This window comes from Cibotium barometz, chromosome 52 (genome assembly GCF_041138505.1).
Source record: "Cibotium barometz isolate CiBa-2024 chromosome 52, ASM4113850v1, whole genome shotgun sequence".
In the NCBI taxonomy this organism is placed as follows: Eukaryota; Viridiplantae; Streptophyta; class Polypodiopsida; order Cyatheales; family Cibotiaceae; genus Cibotium; species Cibotium barometz.
In genome coordinates, this window is record NC_141097.1 from 40,645,966 (window position 1) to 40,671,378 (window position 25,413).

At 42.3% G+C, this 25,413-nt stretch overlaps 1 protein-coding gene across 4 annotated transcripts; it reads left to right on the forward strand.

The window, feature by feature from the left end:
• The first annotated feature begins 5,850 nt into the window (after positions 1 to 5,850).
• On the forward strand, positions 5,851 to 25,105 carry NSH3 (inosine-uridine preferring nucleoside hydrolase family protein). 4 transcript variants are annotated; one of them, XM_086788264.1, is made up of 11 exons: positions 5,856 to 6,145; positions 14,109 to 14,288; positions 14,434 to 14,544; positions 18,254 to 18,766; positions 18,868 to 19,149; positions 19,240 to 19,359; positions 19,589 to 19,786; positions 19,859 to 20,112; positions 20,197 to 20,401; positions 20,483 to 20,794; positions 24,592 to 25,105. In XM_086788264.1, exons 1-11 carry the CDS (start codon positions 5,954 to 5,956, stop codon positions 24,877 to 24,879), a joined length of 2,655 nt encoding a protein of 884 aa, XP_086644390.1. In that variant the 5' UTR covers positions 5,856 to 5,953; the 3' UTR covers positions 24,880 to 25,105. The 4 variants fall into 4 exon arrangements, with proteins under 4 accessions (XP_086644392.1, XP_086644389.1, XP_086644390.1 ...); XM_086788266.1 differs by having other exon boundaries at positions 5,851 to 6,145; positions 19,589 to 20,112; positions 20,483 to 20,568; positions 24,592 to 24,739; XM_086788263.1 differs by having other exon boundaries at positions 5,854 to 6,145; positions 19,589 to 20,112.
• The last annotated feature ends 308 nt before the right edge of the window (positions 25,106 to 25,413 follow it).

Here is a 25,413-nt window from a genome sequence, read left to right on the forward strand (position 1 = left end):
ATCCAAGCATCTTGATTTTGAACATGGAATCAAAGTTCCAACCAATTTCAAACTGAATTTCTCCTAATGTGAACTAGATCTTGATTTTGAGTATACAGCAACATAGAATCAAAGTTCCAAGCAATTTCAAATTGAATATATGAGCATGATCATAAGTTAGGGGGAAAGCAACAATTCATGATGTGAACTAGAATAGCTCATATATTCAAATGAAAGCAACAATTCATGTGAACTAAAATAGCATCAACATACACAAGTTTCTTGGCTTAGAAATCACTAGATACATCGAGCCATGGTACTCCTTGTTATATGCTTATAAGCTATACAATTAGGACCTAAAACACCCATATTCTGCATGAAAGACAAACCTACAATTAGAAGCCCCGAGCCTCCTCCTCTCTTTGCTCTACAGCCTGAAGCGCTCAGTTGCGGGTTTTTAAAAGCAAGATCAGCACAAAAGACTAGCACGAAGGCGTAGAAAGGGGCGGTCCATGAAAAGAGCGCAACAAATAAGGTCGAAGCTTTGAAGACCACCGTGGCCGTTTGCATGCGAGAAAGAAAAAAGAGTTCCTTCTTAAACCTTCTTTGTCTTGAAACTTTGTGCTTTTTTAATATAAACCTCCCATCATCCAAGGTCGTGAATGGCGTGATGTAAACCTCCCATCATTAGTATACAAGACTCGAGATATCAAGGAGCCAAAAACTACGAACAACAGGCTTTTGGGCTTGCGCCAATCTAGTATATATGTAGCCATTTTAGGTACCTATGCGTTGGGGATGACACTTTCACACCCCCCCCCCCCCCAAAAAAAAGGTACTTTTCAACAAGCAATATCAGAGGTCGAGTTTTAGAATAACTAGAAAGCCATAACAAGATTAGGACGTGCAAAAAGACTTTGAGAGAATCAAGCTTTTTGAATCGAGAGAAATGGCTAGGCCAGCCAACATTTATCTGGACATGAATCTCAAATCATCTGCCATCTAATTTTATCTCTCACTAGTTTTATGTCTGGGGCATCATCATTCTCCTCTAGTAGATCTTATCACATCACAGGCCAAACACTCAAGCTTCAAAAGCTTGATAGCTAAAACAACAACTCTAAGCAAATCTTTCCAGCTGCTGCTGATTAGTTATTCATTGTATTTTGGTAAAGTAGGGCATCTTACATGAGGATATCAAAATTGGCTAGATTTTAGAGTTGCCCTTGCTAAGAGAGATTGGAAGGGTGCATGATAAATAATTGAAGGAGAACCAAAGGAGTACATAAAAAAGCAAACATATCACACAATTGAAGGAGAACCAAAGGAGTACAATTCACACATATCAAGCAGAAGTTCTCCACAAACATATCTAATTAGTCCACATTATTTGTTTGAAAGTTAATAGAAGGGATGATAATGTCGCTTATATGTTAGGTGTTTATGCTAGGAATTTCAAGAGAGTAGATGGATCAGACTATAGAAAACATTATATTAGATGTGGCTATGTAATGTTTTTAAGTGTAGAGGCACACCATGCTGAAAAATTGAAAGAAAGGCTCAAAGGTTCTCCTCTACACACACCTCTCTACACAGCTCATGCATGCTCACTTGCTTCTCCTCAACCATTGCCAAACCCTTCCCCCTCTTCCTCCCCTGCCATATCTTGTAAAAAACCAAATGCACGATCACAATCCAACCACTTTCGATGGCATAAAGAACCATGGACACTCGGTCCTTCAATTTCAAAAATTCAAATCTCTATGAGAAAAAAAAACTATAGAGCCCTCGAAACAAACCTCATGAACTTTTAAATCCTTGGCTTTCATGGTGGCTCTTTTGCTTTTGTTATAAATAAGAACCCCTACTTATAAGTGTTCACAACCTCTAGCTTTGTAAGGTAATAGATGCATGTGCTAAGACAAAAAAGAATCCTCTCATGGAACACACTAAACCCTCCATTTACCTTTCATTATGATGAAACTATCACACTAAACCATCCATCTACCTTCCATTATGATGCCTTCAAGGCTATCACATTAAACCTTCCATTATGATGCCTTCAAGGCTATCACACTAAACCTTCCATTATGATGCCTTCAAGGGGAAACTATCACATTTCTTCACTCGAAGCTTGCTTTCTATGGTTCATCTTATGAGATCGAAAAATCAAAGCTTCAAGTTGCAACTATCACACTAATCCATCCATTTGCCTTTCTATTATGATGCCTTCAAGGTGAAACTATCACATTTCTTTGCTCGAAGCTTGCTTTCTATGGCTCATCCTATGAGCTCAAAAAATCAAAGCTTACCATGCTATAATTCTACTATGATGCAATTAACATATGTAGGGGAGAAGACAAGATTTGCTTATGTGTCTATCAAATTAGGGTTTAATAGAGCCTATCTTGTACTTTATCATTGCTATGCTACCCTTCTGGATTGCTAGATTAAGCTAGCACCTCATGAGACCTACACAAAGAGAATGGCAATGGAAAAGCCTTCAAAGTTCACACACTTTTCCAACACCAACACCTTCATATCCAAGAAACCTTTACGATGAAAGCATCTGCTTTCACCTATAGTGGTAGTGGGAGCTTGAGCTAAGATGAGAATGAAAGAGGTAGACATAAGGGAACCTGCCCCTGACTGGATGTACATCTATAGAGTGGTAGTGGGAGCTTGAGCTAAGATGAGAATGAAAGAGGTAGACATAAGGGAACCTGCCCCCCCTGACTGGATGTACATCTATAGAGTGCCCACCTCCAAGGTCTGTTTTTCAAGCCCTACTTGCATACAAGAAAGAGAGAGAGTAATAAAAGAAAGCTATTACATAACTACAATTTTCTTTTTTGAAATTTTAAACTTTTCATTTAATTATAAACATGGATGATTCTTTTTTTTTAACGATGTGCCATGTAGAAAGGGCCATTGAGCATGTTTTTTAAAAATGCCTCTATGTGTGTGTGTGTGTGTGTGTGTGTGTGAGAGAGAGAGAGAGAGAGAGAGAGAGAGAGAGCTACACTTGTGGTGTGTGTGTGTGTGTGTGTGTGAGAGAGAGAGAGAGAGAGAGAGAGAGAGAGAGAGAGAGCTACACTTGTGGTGTGTGTGTGTGTGTGTGTGAGAGAGAGAGAGAGAGAGAGAGAGAGAGAGAGAGAGAGAGAGAGCTACACTTGTGGTTCAGAGTAATTAGTGAGGGAACACTAGTACATCACATGGTGACTATGTGGCCATTTGTAAAGTAATTTTGGTAATATATCTTCTATTGCGAAAAGAGAGAGAGAGAGAGAGAGAGAGAGAGAGAGAGAGAGAGAGAGAGAGAGTTCTTACTTTCAATTAAACATTGTTTTTGAAATATTGAAGATAATTTGATTCTATAACCGTAATTATTAAATTTATACATGTCGATTTATTCATGGAGTCATTTGCATGACATATGCATTGTTCAAATTGTGCTAATGTTTGTATTCAAGGTCAAAGAAGGCTAGTGCCTAAGCATAATATTGCTATGCAAATGCACATAATGTTGAAGACTAAGGTCTCATATTAACACGTAAAAATTAACGGATTCTACTTTTCAACTCCTTTTATTTAAAAAAAGTTAGCATGTTCACCCATCATATTAAATGAGCCATGACTTAAAATAAAGCATGTATGAAACATTATGAGTGTTTTTTTGTTTAAACAAGAGTTAAATTAGATGCCACTAGGGTAGGTTCAAACTTCAAACTTTAAACTTCCAACTTGGGAGGCATTGGTGCTAGTGTTGAGCTATATAGCTAAAGAGGTAACATTATTTGTCTTAATACTTTGATAATTATCATTTAATTTGTTGTATCAAGTTGACTTCTTAAATTGAACACCAACAAAGGTACTTATAATAAAGATTTCTTTAAAGGGCATCTATATTACTACCATGTAGCTTGTCCATAAAGTGTACCCATACATTTAGTGATAGTGGAGTAATTATAAAGTAATTGGACAACTATATTGTGTTTGCTCAAAGTTACCAAATAAACATCTATTCCATGATGACACCACTTATAAAAAGGTTAACTCTGAGATAGAAAAAAACATCGTTCTAGTTGTAACTCATAATTTGATGTCGAGAGCATATAGATTTTGTGTAATCTTTATGTATGTAATGCCTTTTTGAAGAAACATATTGTGTTGGTCATCATTGATGAGTGTATGCCTAGTAACCTTAATGAAATGACATGGAAGAAACAATCAAGAGTGATAGCCATTATTAAACAAACATGCTTCCCTTTTGCCTAGTAACCTTGATGAAATGACATGGAAGAAACAATCAAGAGTGATAGCCATTATTAAACAAACATCCTTCCCTTTTTATTTGGACTAGTGGGCTTACCTGTGCTTTGCACGTCTCCTCAAACCTCCAAATTCAAATACCCTAACCTCCTCAAACCTCCTCCTTCTCTTCCCGAACCTCCAATTCTTGCCACGTGGCAGCTTTGTGAAACTCTTCCTTTATATAATATAAAGAAGATTGTACATGGTTCCCTATAAACTTGGGCACTAACTTGGAGCATGACTTGAAGATCCTTTCAAGGCTCATTAGCGTGTGCATGAAGTTGGAACACATCCTATCATGGTTGAGAAAAAAATCACACATTAAAGTGAGAGGCTAAACAAACACAGGTGAGTGGCCTGGGATGTCGAACCTCACACCTAAGTAAGGATGCGAGTTTCATTAATCTGTGTCACGCTTGTGTGTGTGCTATATATTTACACATCCAGTTCTTGATCAAGATATCTCAAGATCAATATCTAGTCCTAAAACAACTCGTTACTCTCATAAAATCCTTGCGCCTATAGGATGCTCTTGTGCACCCAGGACAATTGACCCTTGTGATGATAAGACTTTAGTGCGGAGGGATTCAAAAAGGGTAGATGGGGTGCCACTTCTTTTGGAGGGGTAAGGGGATGTGTGGGTTAGTTGAAGGGGAGTTAATAGAGGCAGCTTCAAGTCTTTAGGTCTCATAGCTTGGCTAAGGCTATATAAGACAATTGCCCAACCATGGGATGTGAAAGGACTTAAATGTACGAAATTATGGATCCATCCCCAATAAGCGGCCATGATAGGCTTTACAGTTGCATTGGTGACTTTATTTTCTCACGCTCTCTCTCTCTCTCTATCTCTCTCTCTCTCTATGTATTTATCAAGAAATTTATACTTTGCAGTTGAGTTGGTGACTTTATTTTCTCTCTCTATATAAATAATGCAATTTATACGTCTCTCTCTATATATGTATCTATTATGCAATTTACACGTGCAACTTGTAGTCAAGAATATATTCCCTACAACAAGGCTACAACCTTGCCTATAAGTCAAGGATATATCACATCAATCCCCTATTAGCTTGGGTGTGGGGCTTATCATACGTGTGCGTTTTGACAATTCAAATTTCATCCCTCCTAGTCCGTGGAGGCTCCCATCTCATTTCACAACTTTGCCTAGAAGTCAAGAATATATCTCACATCAATCCCCTACAAAAGCTAAAGCCGACTCAAGCGGGGCTTGGTTTTTACACGGAAACCTCATCCCTCGGAACTCCCGCACCCCTTGGGCCCATAGCCAATGGCTTTTCGTCTAAAGTGTAGACTCTGAAGCATGGACAATGCAGAGAGAACAAGGGCATATCGTACAGTTTCGTGTGAACGCTTGAAAAAAAGAGAAGTTTATCGAGGGATTTCGCAAGGGCCTGCCACGTGGGCGGATGCTTACAAGATACTTGTATCATTTTACCACCCTGCACTGGTCAAGCCTTGAGCATCGCCTTTCCCGACGCAGCTTTTAAGGCTTCGGAGTCGGGAGTTGGGACCAGGGGAGATCTTAAAAGGGGGGGTTCTCCTGAACGACACGTCAACCACACCAGCGCTATGATAGGCTACTTTGCTCTTGCTTTCCCTTCTGTTCATTCTGAGTAACACACACACACACACACACACAATGCTTGCTCGAGCTCGCGTTGTAGCAGCTAACTTGGTCTTAGTGCTGGTGTGGATGCTGGCCTGGCGCTGCTCTTGCAGCGGCGCTGAGTCAGTGCCGACACACATCCTGCTGGACACCGACGTGGACTCAGACGACGTGTTTGCCATCCTCTACCTCCTCAAGCAAGACCCTGCCCTCTTCAGCTTGAAGGTACGCCCCAACCGCAATCATCTTAATTAGTGGATAATCTGTGAATAATACAGACTATATCATAGTCTGATGCGTTATTGCAACATTTACCCAACACCCTAATTCTTGGTACTTGTTTTCCCTTGTTTGTATCGTGGGCTGCTATTCCCTATTTGGTTTTAACGTGGCTTAGAGTTCAAAGCTTTTATTTACTATAATAAAAGCGTTCTGCAATTAGTAGGATAATTTTAAAAAGCATAAGCTCTTGAGATTCAATCTGCTATTCGAGCTTGATGCAATGGCCGCATTTACATTCGAAGTTGGAACAGCTCCCACAGGATTATGCTTTCTAGTTGCGGAAACACCTGCAAGTTGCAGCCTGCTAATTCGCTTGCCCTGCTTCCAAGCCTGAACTCTGCTTAGTGAACGTAAACCCATTGGCCCGCTTTCGATTTTTGGACGAGTTTTGGAGTCTAAATCATTTTAATTTGTGGACTCGTCACTTCTGGTTTAGATATTTATGTCTTACACACTTAATTTTTGCATGTGTAATGAACACTACCAAGGATGAAAACTTGTAAGATAGAATGATACTTCAATCAAGGGGTTTCACTTTTTCATGGAGCTACAAAATTTATGCATATACATAAAAAAAAGTGTTTTCTTTTATTTAAAAGCAAGGAAAGTTCATGCACAAGTGATAATTTATTTAGCAATAAATTCATGAAAAGACTGTCTTTAAAATATTAAATTATTCCATTGAAAAAACGTATTCTAAATACCCCTTGAATGTACTTGCTTTACATGGTTTCTACATAGTGAAACCTTTGAGGTTAATATTTAGAATTTAACAATCCTTATCTATGAGTAAGCATGCCTGGAAAGTAACTAGTTACATTTGTAAAGCACATGATTGAATGAAGAGTAAAAATTTATGTCAAACTTTCAAAGAAGATGGTGTGAGGATGAATCACAACAATAAACGATAATTTGAGAAATTTCCAATAAAGAGCTTAAGTTAGTGAAAAAAAATTGCATGCTGAATGTTAACATTTTGGAAAATTGTTTGCAAATTATTGGGGTATACTCATATGAAACTCAATGGCATGGATTTCTTGAACACTAGCCTTTATTTTTACAAAGTTGTTAAATTGTGAGATTTTTATCTGTAGTGAGTTACTTAGGAGTCAAGAAACACGAGCACCGTTCATGGGGCCAGTGATAAGCACACATATGTGAGCTTGCAAGAGGGAGAGCAAGGCTCTACTTTGCCTGATTAGCCCTCCACACCCAGAAGATCTAGCTCTAGGGAAGTAGAGATATGAGAGGCACCAACACATGATTTGCACCTTCCACCTCTCCAATTGATCATGGAGAGGAGCGACTTGAGATTAGATGAACCAAGCTCTAAAACCATCTTGGAAAGGAGGTGTAATTCTTGCATGCATAGAGTGGGGTTGCTTGCGTATGAAGGAAGTGCTAGGTTTTTCCTACATGTGCCTCCCATGTGGAACAAGCAATGACATAAATAGCCGTGTGGTGCCTCACATGTACACTCGCCCCCCCACACCCCCCCTCCCAAGCTTTTTAATTTCGAAAGGGTTGGTTAGATAGAGTGGGGCCCTACTTATCATGCCAACCCTTATTGTAGTTCACGTACAGATGTGTGCATCTCTTGGATTGTGAGACACCATGACACTCTTGAGCACCTACATGGGAGGTGCATATGGGATAAACCTAGCACCTCCTTTATACACAAGAAACTCCCCTCCATTCAAGTGAGATTTGTACCTTCAAGCAATATCTCACATTTTAGTACCTTAGAATGGGGTCATGTACGATCTCAATTTACAAGTGTTATGTGTGCACTGTCCATTACCTCTCCCGAGAGAGAGAGAGAGAGAGAGAGAGAGAGAGAGAGGCTCAAAAGGCCATAAAGAGCTGGCTCTATTATTAAGGTTAGCCAAAATTTGGCTTTCTTGGATGCCAAGTATAGTGCTTAGTAACTCAATGCCTATGTCAATGAATGAATTACTCAATGCCTATGATAGTGAGTGGATTGCTCATAATCAAGGGGTCTCTAGTTGGGATAACTCTTAGAAAATGAGGATCTTGTTAGGCTTAGGTCAAGACCTAGCTTGCTTTTGGATGATGTATCACGATTATATGCAACCCTAGGGATTTGGTGATACTCTATGATTGATCAGTTGATGCATGTGTATAGCCTAGGTGGTACTCTAGCTATCTACCCAAGTTTAAGTCGAGGGGCTTGTGGATTGCACACCAATGTGTTGTAGTGTTTACGTGGTATGCAAGTGGTGGTACGTAAACTCGGGGGTTCACCTAAAAATATGTCAGTATAGCACGTGAGTTCAAATGAAGGTTTTTCAATTCAAAATTTTAAGGTAAATTTATAGAAATACATTTACAGAAGGGTTTTTTAAATCATTTTAAAAAAAAAACCCGTAAGTCCATAAAGAAAAAGGGGTCATTTTATTCATGAAAAATTCACTCAGTTTGGGTAAAGGGTTTTTAAATACCCCTTAAATGCACGTGATACATAGCTTTCTTTAGTAGTGCACCCCTCGAGCATGTAAATTGAGAGAGAGAGAGAGAGAGAGAGAGAGAGAGAGAGAGAGAGAGAAATTAAAACGTCTACTAAAGACCCAATGGGCATATGAGACCAAAGTGATACAATAATGTCCATGGCATAGCTCATCATAGAATGAAAAATGAAATAGAAATAAAACCAACTATCGCACTAGAGTGATACCAAAAATGTCCATGGAAATCTATCATGGAATACCAAGAACATGAAACATGAGAGGAGCATCAGCCCCCCAATAGATGGTACTGTCCAAAATATCAAGCATGGGGCTAACGAGTATGGCCGAGAGGTCTCCCTCATAGCTTCGTCATGTGGAAAGGCAGCTTGATGGTGATGGAGCATGTCTTAGATTTGGAGATGATGATTGGATCACGATCGATGTTTGGAGGGGGGTGGTGTCGGGGGACTGGACTGGAATGTGGAGGTCCAGTCTGAGGTAACTCCTCTTGGGCGAGGTGGGTCTAGAGGAGCCCGAGGTGGTTCCACACGATCCACTATATGGGTGTCCTCCTCCTAGGTCCAGATGGTTGGATGATGAGGGAGGGTCAAGGTGGCTAGGGCCGAAGCTTTCTCAAAAGAAAGTGTCCTTGTGTTTGCGGAGCTCGAGCAAGAAGAGCTTTAGGCAACGCTAGTCTAGGGAGTCAATTATCTTGGAGAGAGAGAGTGGAGAGAGAGAGATTTCAATCTAAGAAAATGCCAAAGATAATATTGTTGAGTGAGTCACAAGAAGATCGTTTTGACGCACATTGGTAATTATTCCCTAAACATAAAGAATGAGAGCTAAATGGTATGTATAGGGAGAGAAACAAAGACCCCGCCCTCTTCAGCTTGAAGGTACGCAATCGTCTTAATTAGCGGATAATCTGTCAATAATACAGATTATATCATAGTCTACTGGAACATCATTTACTCAGCACCCTAACTAGAAGCGCTTCTTGGTACTTGCTTTTCCTTTTAACTATTTGTTTGTATCTTGGGCCGCTATAAAAAGTTTTTATGGAATTAGTAGGATTATTTTCCTATTTGTTTTTATCGTGGCTTAGCGGTGAATAATTAAAACCTTGGATATTTTTGAAGGCATAAGCTCTTGAGATTCAATCTGCTATTTCGAGCTTGATGCAATGGACGCATTTACATTCAAAGCTGGAACAGCTTCCATAGGATTATGCTTTCTAGTTGCGGCAACACCTGCAAGTTGCAGGCTGCTAATTCCTGCTTCCAAGCCTGAACTCTGCTATTAGACCTTCTAATTTTAGTTTATTCCACTTTGAAAGAGTTTTGGACTCTAAATGACTTCAATTTCTTGTCACGTCTTTAGCCCAAGCAACGTTTCGTTTGATTTGAAGGCATAAGCTCTTGAGATTCAATCTGCTATTTCGAGCTTGATTCAATGGACGCATTTGCATCAGAAGCTGGAACAGCTTCCATAGGATTATGCTTTCTAGTTGCGGCAACACCTGCGGCCTGCTAATTCCTGCTTCCAAGCCTGAACTCTGCTATTAGACTTTCTAATTTTAGTTCATTCCACTTTGGAAGAGTTTTGGACTCTAAACGACTTCAATTTCTGGACTTATGTCACGTCTTTAACCCAAGCAACGTTTCCTTTGATTTGGTTTAGATATTTATGTCTTACACACTTACATACCAGTATTTCTCCAAAGAACAACTTTTATCTGTAGAGAAAGAGCTTCCCAAGGAAGCTATAACCGAGCTCTAAAACCATCTTGGAGGAGGTGAAATTCTTGCATGAATGGAGTGGGGTTGCTTGTGTATGAAGGAGGTGAGGTGCTAGGTTTTTCCTATATGTGCCTCCCATGTGCAACGAGTGATGGCATAAATAGCCATGTGGTATCTCACATGTACCCTCCCCCCAGCTTTTTTATTTCGAGAGGGCTGGTTATATAGAGTGGGGTCCTGCTTATGCATGCCAACCCTTGTTGTAGTTCACATATAGATGTGTGCATCTCTTGCATTGTGAGATGCCATGACACTCTTGGGCTCCTACATGTGGGATAAACCTAGCACCTCCTTTGTGCATTGTCTGTAGAGAGAGAGAGAGTTATGGGCTCAAAAAGCCATAAAAAGCTGGCTTCATTATTAAGGTTAGGCAAATTTGGCTTTTCTTGATGCCAAGTGTATTGCTTCTAGTAGTTCAATGCCTATGTTACTGAGTGGATTGCTCAATGCCTATGAAAGTGAGTGGACTGTTCATAATCAAGGGGTCTCTAGTTGGGATCACTCTTAGAAAATTAGGACCTCGTTAGGCCTAGGTCAAGACCTGGATGATGGATCATGGTGATATGGGACCCTACAGATTTGGTGACGCTCTATGATTGATCAATTGATGGATCTGTATAGCCTAGCTAGCTACCCAAGTTAAGTCAGGGGCTTGTGGATTGCACACCAATGTGTTGTAGTGTTTCCCTAGTATGCAAGTGGTGGTACTCATGAAAATGAGTTTTTTTTTTGGGAGAGAGAGAGAGAGAGAGAGAGAGAGAGAGAGAGAGAGAGAGATTTGTTGAGTGATTCACAAGAAGATGTGTTTCACGCACATTGGCAATTATTTCGTAAACGTAAAGAATGAGACCTAATAGGTCTATATAGGGAGAGAAACAAAGAATGAAATATCATCATCTAAAAGAGGCCAAAATGGCATGCAAAACCAAGAAGCTACAATTTGTAAACAATCAGTAACAAGAAATGCATAGCTTCAACACCCTTAAGAGCATTAATAACAAAGAAATACAAGATGAACTAGGTAGTTCTTTTTTTTTCCAGGAAAAAGATCTTTCTATTAGTTATGAAGAAAAACAACCAAAATGGCTAAGTAGAAACCTGCCCCCAAATGGGAAACGACGAGAGTCAAGATGTATAAAAGTGGAGGATGCTCTTCTCCTTCGACTGGCTGCTCTAGGAGTAGAAGGGTTATCTCATACAATGAGGGGAGGGAGGAACAACCACAGAGGTAGTCTAATGCCAAGTGGGCTCGTCACCACTATCTGTAAAGAAAGGGACCATGCTACTAGATCCTCAAGAAGGCCTCCCGGTGCTTCTGCATGTGGTTTGAGCCATCTTGGACCTGCCTACACCGACCACAAACTTAGTAGTTCTTTTTCACAAAGTATACATATGACTTGTTCTACAAGGCACTAACGGGCTTTGGCTAGGTTCCATGAAGGCTTTGAACCTTTGCGTCGGATCATGGACTTTAAGGACCAAAGGTGCTTAGGGCTCTTCATACTTGAGCTTAGACGCCACAGAGAGAGCCTATTGAGGGACAAGAGGGCAATGGGACCAGAGCTGCCTAGACAGAGAGCCCTCACAGATTTTTTCAGAGCCAGCACTGTAACCCTACCAGCCTCTACTCCCCGACCACCCTCCATTTTTAGAGCGAGACACCCACGACCACGAGGATCGCGCCCATGACTTCCTCACCATCGGCAAATTCGAGCCATCATTGCCCGCCACCGAAGGAGTTTACTGCGACGATTTAGCGGTTCAGCTTTCAGCTCTTAGCTCTTTTAGGATGTTACTATTTTCATTCTTTCTTTCAGATTTGCTATGATGAGACATCATCATCATCAGTTGTACCTTGTTTTGGTCTCATGGGCCATTTTGGCCTTTAGGAGACGTTAATATATCTTTCTTTCTTTCTTTCTTTCTCTCTCTATCTCTCTCCAAGCAATGGGATTTAATTTATAACTTTTTCTAGCTAAAGCTCATGCATTTTTTTTTTCAATAAAATAATCAACCTCCTTGTTTTCCAATATTTAATTTTTAGTTTCTTTTTGTTGTGATGTTAATCTAAAAAACTACTGTTTTCATTAAAGTTTTTTAAAGGCTATCTTAGTATATTTAGAAGATGTGTTTTTTCAAAGACGACCATTATACTTGATGTGGAGACACAGTGTGAGAGTACTTCTCTCTTCGTTTTGTTGGAGAGTAACAAGTCAAAACGATATGTTGCTCCCACAAAGTTGTGTACTTTTGTTTAAATCACACCATGGTTACCACTTCTTGTGTATTAGTTGGGCAATCTTCTATTTGTATACAATTAAGGATCCGATCTTAAATCGTTAAGGGAATGTGCAAATGATAAGTTTGAACTTTAAAAGTTAGAAGCATACCTTTTCAATGCTTGAACTTTTTAAGGAGCAGAGCATCAACCCAAAGCTATATAGCTTTTTCGGGGAAGAAATCTGAAACCGGCCGGAGGTGGCTGGCTAGCATTGGCAACATCAAAGGCAAGCACACACATACCATGTGCTGATTTTTTTTGCCAAGCCCAAGAATGTATGCTATGGTGCAAGCTAGGATACATTCCACCCAGCCTTGCTTATGAATCATGATGAAGCGTGCACTGTAAAAAACTACCCGGAGATATGCGGAGTCCTGTTCAATCCCACCCTTACAGTATGAAAGATAATCGCCTTTGATCGCGTTAAGAGTTACCTCCAGATCTTTCTACTTGAAGGGGAAACGAGCACGATACGATCTGGGTTCTGCTTGCGACTTGAAGGGAATGAGTTGCATTCAGCATTTTGAAATAGTATGAAAATCGACAAAACAACAATGGACCTAGCATGTGCCTGCTCTCAAAGTGAAAATGTGATTCAAAGTGGAGCAATCACATCTTAAACCAGCTTGCTTTTTGGTCCTCAGCCTCGGGCTTTCTGCAAAAGAGATCTCTATGGATTTGAGTGCTGAGGCATAGACGTTAGTTATAGTCTGGCTCTATAACTGCCTGGGCACCGATAGTGAACAAAGAAAATGTAGCAGGTCTGGGGATGTGTGAAAGATCTAGTAAGGGCTGGTTGAGGACCTCAAGGAGTGGGTACAATTCCATACATGGGGTTCGGGATGGGTGAACCAGGGAGAGGCCTGTTAGCAAGGATCCTCTGGAACAGGTGCTAGAATTATTACTGAGAAAAAACAATGAGCGAGTATTCCACATACTTCTTCAAGAAAGCCATCTGCTTTTGAGAAAGAAATCTTTGTCGTGATCTCTTGGCAGCACATTGTTCACCTTGTTACATTAAGAAGAGCTATAGATTGGGGTCTGAGTGGCGATACCTGCTTACCAACTTAGTGTCATCCCGAAAGTGGCCAGCCATGGAGGAAACACCCCTGTTGTGTATCTTTTACTGCTGTTGCAGTGTTTTGTATTCTGCCTTCTAGGCAGGTTCCTTAAAAAGTAATAGAAGGGCCTCTTTTTTGCAAAAAAAAGGGAAGAGAGAGAGAGAGAGAGAGAGAGAGAGAGAGAGAGAGAGAGAGAAAAGAGCTATAGATTTTTGTGTCTTTTGCCTTATTATATATTGAGTTGTCAACACTTCTGGAGTTGCATTTCATATGCTTGTATGCTTGTCTGATCTCTAGGCCATTACTATCAGTGCAAATGCTTGGTCTGATGCTGGCCATGCTGTCAACCTTGTTTATGACTTGCTTCATATGATGGGACGAGATGACATTCAAGTCGGTGTAGGAGGTGAAGGAGGCATTACATATGCAGGGAAGTTCTCCTCAAATGTTGGAGGATATTTGCCTCTAATTGAGCAGGTATGCAACAATATTGCTGAAACTTTTACACAGCAAAAGGTTTAAATAGCATGGACTCAAGAACCAATCAATGTCTTAAAAAGAAGATTATTTACATGAAATATTATGCTTAAGCAGTTTCAATTCCTCTCTTATGATGTTTTAGGGGCTTTCAACATGGGGCGGGTGTCGATATAGGCAAGCAATTCCCCCAGGATCAGGGGGGCTCTTAGATGTTGACACTATGTATGGCATCCGGAAGCAATTCCTTCCACAGGTAAACAATCCACGCATATTTCTTTGTTCTCCTTGGACTCCATTTCACTTTATGAATGTCCTAGTCATGATGAAACTACGTAAGTTGGAATACTAAAGCAGGTGGTCTAGATGCCATATTCAGCATGTTGAAGTTGGGTTTAAGCTCACTCTTATGAACTTGAAAGTTGCAAATCTAAAATGTCATGCATCTTCATACTAATATTGTTTACTTGATTGGTTTTGTTGATGTACTCATCTACATCATGGTAGCTCAGTCTGGTTAGTATTTCCATTTAATTAACAGTGCATTTTCTCAACCAGCTCCCTGCTTCAGTATATTGAGAGAGAGAATGCAAATGTTATTAATGTCAAAGGGTCCATGAGACAATGGTATTCCATCCATATACATTCATTATTCATAATGGCATGTAACAAAAAATCAAAACCAAAAAATTGACAACTGCGTACTTAAAAGTTCAGAGTAGTTAAACAAGGGGTAAAATTTCATGAATCCAATGTGTCGAAGAGGGGTAAAAGCATGGCCACACAAAGCACCACTATAGGACTAGAACGTGTCCATGTGTTTCCTCCATCATCCGGGCTTGGAGTAGTGTGCAGATATTTTCATATCACAGGCCCCCAAGCTCAGTAGATGAGGCTGACAAGAAGAACTTTAAAAATCTTCTAGATGATCATAGAGAGGCATCTAGACGGATTACATAGATTGATTTAGCTATACCTAACCACTGGATCACTAGTACATTCTTAGATGAGTATCACCACTTGTGGTTTGCGGTTTTTTCTAGGACAAGCGTGCCCCTTTAGGAGATGGCATTCTCGAAACCAGAGGAGGAAGAGGCTGTTGCCTTTTATTCCATTTAGTTTGGATGGCGGATGGAGAGATGTGATGCATAGGTGAGCACACCTGGCTCTGTGATTAGTCCAGTGAGCGTAGTGGGTTTACTCTGGGAAGTGTTGGTATACTGACCCTTCCCCAACGATGGTTACTTATGCTTCTTGGTGCCTATGGCTATATGGTGGATGCCCTAGCAGATATCTACATTGGGACCCTGGTGAGTGGGAATGGACTAACCCCATGAGAAGCATACCTTTCTTCAGGTACACCAGGTTGCTCATGCTTGGACAAACCCAAAGAGTTCCCACTCTTAGGCCTCACAGGGAGATGTATGACATTACAGCCCCCATTCAGAGGCAGAGATTCTAGCACTCGTACAGGAGGAGCCATGTGTCCTACTTCTGGCTGTTTTTACATGATGGTGGGTTGCTCACCAACCAGTGGAGATCTATTTTTGACATGGACCCCTATTGTCCTAGATGCCCAACTCCATCTGAGACAATGTATCATTGTTTATGAGAGTGAGAATCAGGGTTTGACATGAACCCCTATTGTCCTAGATGCCAAACTCCATCTCAGACAATGTATCATTGTTTATGAGAGTGAGAATCAGGGTATCTATAGCCCGCGGCTCTTGGGCAGATTGAGGAGTGATCCTATATATATTACATCGTATGGTTAACTCAATCTGGCCCACATCTTCTTTTTGAGGGCAAGGGAGCAGATCTTGATATACTTGTCCAGGGGGGCATAGCTCAGAGATGTTTGCTTCAGGGTATCCCCCAGTTTCGATACACACCATCTTTGCTCAGTGTTGACACCACCTGGGAGATTATTGCTAGTATCACGGCATAGCGTATCTGATCAGAGGCTTCAAGGGTATTCAGGTATATGACACCCACTGTATTTGCAGCATAAGGAGTGACATCATTCACTCTCTTTTGGCCACCTAGGCCCGCATACAAGGATCTTCTTGATCTACGCAAACAAAACACAGCAAATTTGAGAGTGGAATCATGGTATTTTCTTCTCCTCCACTCCTATGGGACTTTTATGGCAGCATATTGCCCCCGGGCTGGTTGAGATCTCCCTTTGTATGACTTTATTTTACATAATAGAAGTCTCTTTTCTGAAAAAAAAAAAGAATGTGTGCATGTGGTTATGAGCCTCATCAATAAGTACCTTTGGATCAAGGATACACACAGTAGCATGTTTCCTAGATATAACCAGGTATCCTTTGGTCATGTAACTGTCTTTGCGCGAGAGTGGGTGGATGCATGGTTTTGGGTGTAGGGCATCTAGTGACTTTTACTTGAGTGCCATCCTCTATCCTTACTCACGTAGGTGACTTTGGAGCTGATGTGAAAAGAGTCTCTAAGGGGCATATATCCTAGGAAACCCTGATGTGTCCATTCTCTCAAATTTAGCTTGTTGTTTTCAAAGAAAGAGATCGTAACTGTCTTTGTCTGATGAGTGGTCTCTTTGGAAGTCATCAATTCCTCTCAAAGCTCCTTCATCTCGAGAAGGAAGAGGCCCATGCATCTCTGATTGAAGAACTGAATGAGCTATATGATAATGGGCCAAAACCTTCTTGGGATAAGCAATATCTACGCAAGATCTCATAGTAGTGAGAGCATTTCACAAGATGATGCTCCTCCATCTCAATCTCCCACATTTCCCATAGCTGGCAGATGCTAGTGGCACTTGGTGACTGGGCAACCCCCTAAAGCTTTGTCTCACGTTTCATAACTATGTAAGGGGACCCTGATATGACCAACGGAAACTCTCCTATTGAATAGAAACATTAGCAAGTTGCTTATCTCCTTCTTCTTTTTTCTGGGTGGTAGATTGAAGGCGATTTGGGGTGCCATCGTGGGGAGCACCAGCTGGGAATTTGAACCAGGACCTCTCGGTCTTGAGTAAGTGCACCTAACCACTGGGCTACATCTCCCTTGGCAAGCTGCTTATCCCCTTTTGTCGAAACTGATTCCTTTTTGCCCCACCCCTTGACACCAACTCAAATAATTGAGGTCGCAGAAAAATAAAATAGGCTGTGACATGTGCCTCTGTAAACACCTTGGTCTGTGTACAGAACCGTCGGTGGTAATGTATAAGAAATGGTCCTTCTACAAGTGCATTTTTGTTGAAAAATGAGACAGCTCAATCCATTTCCAGAACTTATAAAGTGAGGACTAGAGGATGTTTTCTTGGTTTGTTCATAGAGAACTTCCTAAGAGCAGTTCAGTTTTCAGCATATCAAGCAGGATTCCTTGTAAAATCTATTCAATTCAATAACATACAGTAGATGCTGGCCATATGCAGTAACACTCTTCTGTGGCTCTCTGAGACTCTTGCTGTCTCTGTTTATTCGATGTCTAGTTCTATTAGTGATGAGCACAATGGAATCCAGATAGAAATCGATAAACTTGACCTGCCGGTTTGCAGTCCTGTCTTTGAAATTACCGAGTTCAATTTCACAAACAATAGATTAAAAGCATCACCAAGTGTGATGGTGTGCCTTTGCTGTGAGGAAGCAATGATATCCTCATGAAATAAAGAAATGGTGATTCCCTTTCTCTAATATCCTTATTTTACAGTGTGGACAAAATTCCTTTGCAATCCATATTTGCATGCTAAGTTTGTTTGACTATTTGGAACCCCAAATTTATTGGCTTTGAAACGGGAAATGATTAAAGCATGATTACCACGTCATGAAACCTTGGCCAATACTAAATCCAAATCGATCGTGAACACAGTTTATCTAAGTACCTTTCCTCATTTCCATATATATATATATGTGTGTGTGTGTGGGTGGAGAGAGAGCGAGAGAGAGATTTAAGCTTCACTCCGATTCATATTTCTCTGAGTGCAGGGGAAAAGACATTATGAGCCTCTGAGACAGCCCACAGTACAGAATGTTATGTTGGAAGTCCTTTCAGAAGGCCCCACTGTCGTCATTCTCATTGGATCTCATACAAACTTCGCTACAGTTTTGATGACACATCCAGAAGTCAAAAAAAATGTTGAGAGAATATATGTCATGGGTGGAGGGGTTAAGTCACATAATCCCACAGGGTGTTGTCCAAAAGGATCTGCTCCTTCTTGTGTGCCTTCTCAATGCGGTGATCGCGGTAACCTCTTTGATGCAACTGATACCAATCCTTGGGCAGAGTTCAACATGTTTTCTGATCCCTTTGCAGCATATGAGGTTTTCCATTCAGGAATCCCTATAACACTTGTCCCGCTGGATGCCACCAACACGATCCCCATATCCAAGAGGTTCTTCTCTGCATTGGAAGAAAATCAGCACACTTATGAAGCCCAGTGGGTGTATCTAGTATTGAAGATAACCAAAGAGACTTGGGATAATAACAACTTCAATAAGGTAAGTTTGGTGGATTAGTATTGTTCTTTCTTTCTAATCGTCTCAGTACCCAAGGACAGTTACGACAGCATGCCTCATACAATTGAGTTATTATTTTACAGGAATACTTTCTCTGGGACTCATTTACCTCTGGTGTGGCAGTTTCAGGCATTCTCACCAACCATAGCATCAAGAAGAACAAGTACTGTGTTTTGCACTATAGGAATGTTACTGTGGTAACCTCTAATAGACCATATGGAGCCCAAGATGGCAGCAATCCATTTTTTGATAATCGGACTGTGCCAAGGTTCCATTTGCAGAAAGGCGGCATACATAGTGGGCATGTCCAGACAGGGCTGCAGGATTCATTCTGCTTAGTGTCAGGGAAAAAGGGTAAATGTGAGGTATGTGTGTTGTTAGGATCATGATACCTTAACGTGATGGGGGAAGTTTGCAAGCCCTCTCGTTGATATAAAAATTATGGCTTATAACAGGATGGGTATACCATGGAGAGCTCTGCAGAAGGTGCTAAGATGCAAGTTGGAGCAAGTGCTAAACCAAACTCAAATACTCATAAAGAGCTTGAGTTCTCTTTCCAAACAAATTTTATTGAAGTGAGTGCTTTAACTCTTCACTGATCCACCAGAAAAGCTCATGCCTAGATGATGTAGATGGAAAAAAAACAGGAGTATGAATGTCCCCTCCAGAAAAATGTCAAAACTGGAAAATCATAACCCTCGAGGTGTGAGTATGTATGGTGAATGCATGCACGTATATATAGTTGGAGGTTACCCTAGTAATATTGAGACTTTTTCTTCTCAACTGCTTTGATCCATGATGCAGAGATTGAATGCTAAAAAACATGCAGCCCTGTATAATTTTGAGACACAATTTCCATGCTACAAGGAAGTACTTTACAAAGCTGAAGGGCTCAATAGGAGTATTGGAAAATCGGTTATTTTTGACATGGACATAAGCCCCGGAGACATCATTACCCTTTTGTACCTACTCAAGCTACCCAGGAAAATCATAGATTTGAAGGTTAGACTTTCTATCGATGTATTACTTGGTGACTGTTTGTTTTTGCTGACATTACCTTGTGTTTTTTTCCAGGCGATCACGGTGTCTGCAACTGGGTGGTCAAATGCTGCTACCATTGACATTGTCTATGACATACTCCATATGATGGGGCGCGATGACATCCCTGTTGGATTAGGGGAGTTTTTTGCTGTAGGCCAAGCCTATCTACCGTCAGAGAGTACAGGAGATTGCAAATATAGGCAATGGATTCCCAATGGTGCAGGCGGATTCATTGATTCGGACACACTGTTTGGTTTGGCAAGGGAACTACCCCGGAGTCCAAGAAGGTTCAAAAGCTTCTTTTTGCTTTGAAATGTGAGAAAGCACTTGTTTATCATAAGGCACTTGACTGATCAAGTCCTCTCTTTCAGATACACTGCTGAAAATTCAGTTCAATTTGGTGCACCAAGGAACACGGACCATCCAGAACTACGACAGCCAAAAGCACAAGAGGTCATTGAGGATGTATTGAAGCAGCATCACAAGAAAGAAAAGGTTGCTTTTCTCACGGGCGGTCCTCTTACAAACGTAGCAACATTTCTTACTTCGAACTCAACCCTTAAATTTCTGCTTAAGGTAAAGCTTACTCACATTGTCCTCTTCAAACAAGTCACTCCATGCACACTCTTTAACAGCTTTCCTTTGTGATTTCTACAGGAAATATTTATTGCAGGTGGATCTATTGGTCACTCAAATAAATCCGAACATCTAGGCAACATCTTTACTTTACCTGAAAACATGAGGTCTGAATTCAATTTCTTCTTGGATCCACAAGCCGCCCAAAAAACCCTTGAATCAGACTTGAAAATATCCCTTGTTCCTCTTGATGCTCTTCATGGAACTAGCCTTGTTATGAGTATCCTTGACACCTTGGATGCCAGAAGGGAGACCCCAGAAGCAAGGTTTGTGCACAAATTGCTGCTCACAGTTCACCAACTCGAGCTGCAAAGCGGTGCATATGCCCATACGGTACGGTGCTTGTCATGATGCATGCCATATGCCATAAGTCCTGCTACCGTCCATCACGAACTGTTAGAAGTCATCTCTTGTCTATTTTTATACACCAAGGCCTTTGTTGTGGGTGTGCCCGCCCTTATGAGGTGTTTTCTCATTTTTCCCCACTCTCCGTATTTTTCCCTATTTTTCCATGGCATGGGAGGCAGTCTTGTAGTGGCAGGAGGACCTTGAACCTGGCCGACTGCATCTGTGGAGTCTCCGGAGGTGGCCGACTGATTTGCATGGGTCGTGGACTTCCCTGATGCTGGCCGACCCCCTTTGCTGCTGGCCGACTGAGTATTTTCAGTCGTGGGGATTTTGTGTGTCCTGTCGGCTGCCCTAAAGCAGGCCGACTGCTGATGGGGGGCCATATAAAATGGCCCCCAGCCCCCTTGTCATTTTTGTATCATTCCCGGGATCTTCTTGTGTATATAGAGCAGAGTTACACGCCTCTACCACTCTATCTCTTGTGCTGTTATTTTTCTGCATTGCGTTTTTCTCGTGTTCCCAGATCTGGTCATCATCTCCGCTGCGTATTCTGACATGGTATCAGAGCCTAGGCTTTAGATAGTTCTTGGGATTTGTGTGAGCAAGAGGGGGACTGTTGTGTTACTGATTGGTGGACTGTTCGGGACTGTTCGGGAAGAGGAGCAGCAAGAGGACGGCGGGCTGATTTGCTGGACAGCCACTTGCAAGTGTTAGTTCTTCTTTGTTCCCAACCACCCACCCTTTTCAGAGTACATCCCCGCAATGGCAGATCTGTTTGAGATGGCCGAGAGGCATGTGAAGATCCCGACACTCCCCACGTTCCCGGTGGACCGTCAGTTGGACGGGAACAGCTACGGCATATGGAAGGTTATGATGGAATCTGTTCTGGAGTCTCACGACCTCGCTGATTTCGTCGTTGTTGGGGTTCCACGGCCGGAAGTAGAGGAAGGGGAGTTATCGTCGATCCAAAAGGACCGGGAGGCACAGACACAGATGTGGGATCGTGTCAACGCCAGGGTCCGTTCGTTTATCTTTCTCAACTGCACACCGCAGGTAATCAATCATGTAAAGCATATGACGTTGGCCAAAGGTATATGGCAGCATTTGGCTTCTCTTTACAATAGGGTATCGCCCATGAAGAGGATTTCCTTGGAAGAGGCCTGCAAAGTCGTTGACGATGTGGGAGCATATTAACAAGCTGCAGGCTCTTCAGCAGGAAGTTCTTCAGACTGGGAAGGAGATATCGTCAGAGGACATGGCATGACGTTGCTGTCACACTTGCCCTCTCAGTACTCAGCATTTTACTCGTCTTTGATTACCAGTGTGTGACAGGCTTAGTACCATCACGTGGGAGGAGCTTGGCCCATGGTCTTGGACCAGGAGGAACGATTCACGAACCTCAGGGTGGAGGTTCGGAGGCCTTAACTGGCCAACGGTTGAAAGGCCGTAACACAGACAAAGGGAAGGCTTTGTCGGAGAAGTCTTCTGAGAAGAAGTCCGTTTACTGATCTCGAGAAACTAAAGACAGAGAGGACCTGTAATGATTGTGGCGAGAAAGGCCACTACTGGAGGTAGTGTCCCAAGCGGAAGACCGAGAAGGGTGAAGATTCCTCAGCAGCAATCATGAAGACTCCGGCTTTTGTGCACCTGGAGGTGGTGGGACAGCGATGTTTCATTTTCTTCAGGTAGGGAGGAGATTGGAGGACTCTCCGCAACGGATACTCGGGAGCGGATTCTAGATAGTGGTGCTTCCAGGTACATGACTCCTTCCCGTTCCGGTTTACAAGATCTTTGCAGGTTTTCTGGTCACATTTTTACTGGGGATACGTCCACTATCGCAGTTCACAGTGAGAGTAGGATGGAGATAGTTCCCGATGGCAGAGGGGGAAGCATTCCTCCCAGGTGTTGTATGTTCCGTCACTTGGTTTTCATCTGTTGTCAGTGCATCAGGTTTGCAAGACTGGCGTATGGGTGGAGTTTGATGAGCACTTTGTTGCTCTCCGGGACAAAGCAACAGGCCATGTAGTTTGGGAAGGCGGAGTGGAGAATGGAGTTTACAAACTTTCAGCACTCTCTCTCCCATGTCCTCAGGTTTGTGATGAGTGGCAGTCTGGTAATGGCCACTTAAGTGTGGATACGCTGCAGGTGCAAGCTTTCCGGGACCAGATGGTGGATAGCTTGCCAGTAGATGGCAGCAGTTGGCAGGAACTCTCTAGTACTGATGTTGGTAGTTCTTGTGTTCGTCAGTTAGAGGAAACTGAACAGGTAACTTATGCTCTGATGTCTCGTAGTATTCGGGACAAAGAACCTCTTGTAGATGAGGATGTTCTTTCCACGGGGACCTTTCGGAAAGCTAGGCAGGTGGCAGTTGATTACTTGTAGAAGGAGGTGCATACTCTAGGCTTTGTGGTTCCGGATTCAGAGGGGGTGGTTGACAGGTTTCCAAAGGCCTTGCGTGGTCTTCAACAGGTTTCCAAGACTTGTTTTTGCACCGTAACAGGTGTTGATCCTTGTGAGCAGTGTGATGCCTCTTTGGCTCAGAAGCAGAATAGTTCATTGATTTGGTTGATGGACACCAGATTGGACGGGAGCTTCTTGGTGAGGCAGTTGAGCTCATGGTTGTAGATGACTCTTTGGGAGGCAGGATTGCGTTTCCTGTGGTTTCTGCGGCATGCGAAGAATCATGGACTCTTTTACACAGGAGGGGGATTGATTGGAGTCCGACTCCACGGTTGGAGTGACTCAGTTTGGGAAGGAGATCCGGACACAAGGAGATCTACTTCAGGCCCAGGAGCAATTTTACGGAGCAGTAAGAGGCAGTCATCTTTTGCCTTGTCGAGGACAGAGGCAGAGTACCGGGCTACTTGTGATGCTGCTTGTGAGGTGGTGAGGATGCAGAGGTTGCATTGCAGGTTTGGGCTTCCACTAGAGGAACCCATGGTCATCCAGAGGCACTTTGTTCCTGAACAGACCGTTGCTGATGACATCTTGCTAGAGTTCTGTTCGACGGAGGACAGTACGGTGGACCTCTTCACGAAGTCGCTATCTCAAGATTTGCTCAGGCGGCCAGCTCCCTGTGGTTGGTTTCACATCCAGGAGCTGAGAGGGGGTGTTAGAAGTCATCTCCTATCTATTTTTACACACCAGGGCCTTTGTTGTGGGTGTGCCCGCCCTTATGAGGTGTTTTCTCATTTTTCCCCACTCTCCGTATTTTTCCCCCATTTTTCCCTATTTTTATGTGGCATGGGAGGCCGTCCTGTAGTGGCAGGAGGACCTTGAACCTGGCCGACTGCATCTGTGGAGTCTCTGGAATTGGCTGACTGATTTGCATGGGTCGTGGACTTCCCTCATGCTTGCCGACTCCCTTTGCTGCTGGCCGACTGAGTATTTTCAGTCGTGGGGATTTTGTGTGTCCTGTCGGCTGCCCTACAGCAGGCCGACTGCTATGGCCCCCAGCCCCCTTGTCATTTTTGTATCATTCCCGGGATCTTCTTGAGTATATAGAGCAGAGTTACACGCCTCTACCACTCTATCTCTTGTGCTGTTATTTTTCTGCATTGCGTTTTGCTCTTGTGTTCCCATATCTAGTCATCATCTCCAGTGCGTATTCTGACACGAACATGTCATAATGCATGCCATTAACTTCTATTAATACTAATAATCTGCATGGTACTTTCATCCTTGATAAGGAGCAATGTTTGTATAGGAAAAATCTGTGGTGGGGTGCAGGATGCAGATGTGATACATCACTAACCTTCATTTTTGTGTGTTTTTTGATGTAGGCAAAGCTCCTAGAAGAGGTGCTTGCAGCCGTTGTCTTGGTTCAGAAACCGAAGTTTCAAGGCTATTTCAAACAACAGCCTGTGGTGGTAGTGTCAAGTGGTGATGTTTCCACGGATGGATGGACCAAGGTGGACCATGGAAAGGGGAAAACTGTCCATTATTTAGGCAGCAAAGTGAACCCACATCCCATCGCCATGAGTATAGCCAAGGCTTTGAACAGCCATTCTCAGTCTGCTGTCGTCGCGAGTTTTGCTGACCAAGCAAGATCCTGGACTACATGCAACTAGCAAAATCTCGCACCAACACAACCCATTGCTTTCCATCCATTCATGATCTCCTCAATATTACGCTACCCAAAGGAAACCAGTCCTGCTTCTGAATGTCAATAAATTCAACTGAAAAATCTTTGCACACATGATGTTAGGCAATATCTAACTAGTGCCCACATTTCAGTATTTTGTGACGACAATGCCTCAAATCGATCCAATGGAGCTTCTCTCCTTGCTATATGCCGATACTCCATGATGTTGCTTGCATCTACACTTTTTTTTTTGAAAACCACTATTTCATTAAAAGTGCAATGTACGTTCATAGCTGCCCCAACATTGGACAGCTACTACAAAAAAACTAGAAACAGATCTATCTAAGTCTGCACAAACAACATAGTGTTGCGGGCATGGTATAATGTCCACAAAGCCCAACAACAGCACCATGAAAAAAAGAGATCATAATTAAGTGTAGGGGCATATCTTTGCCAAAGAGCCAAAAATGTCTGCCAAAGGAAATACTAGAAAATCGGGCAGTGTCAGGCGGGTTGGAAA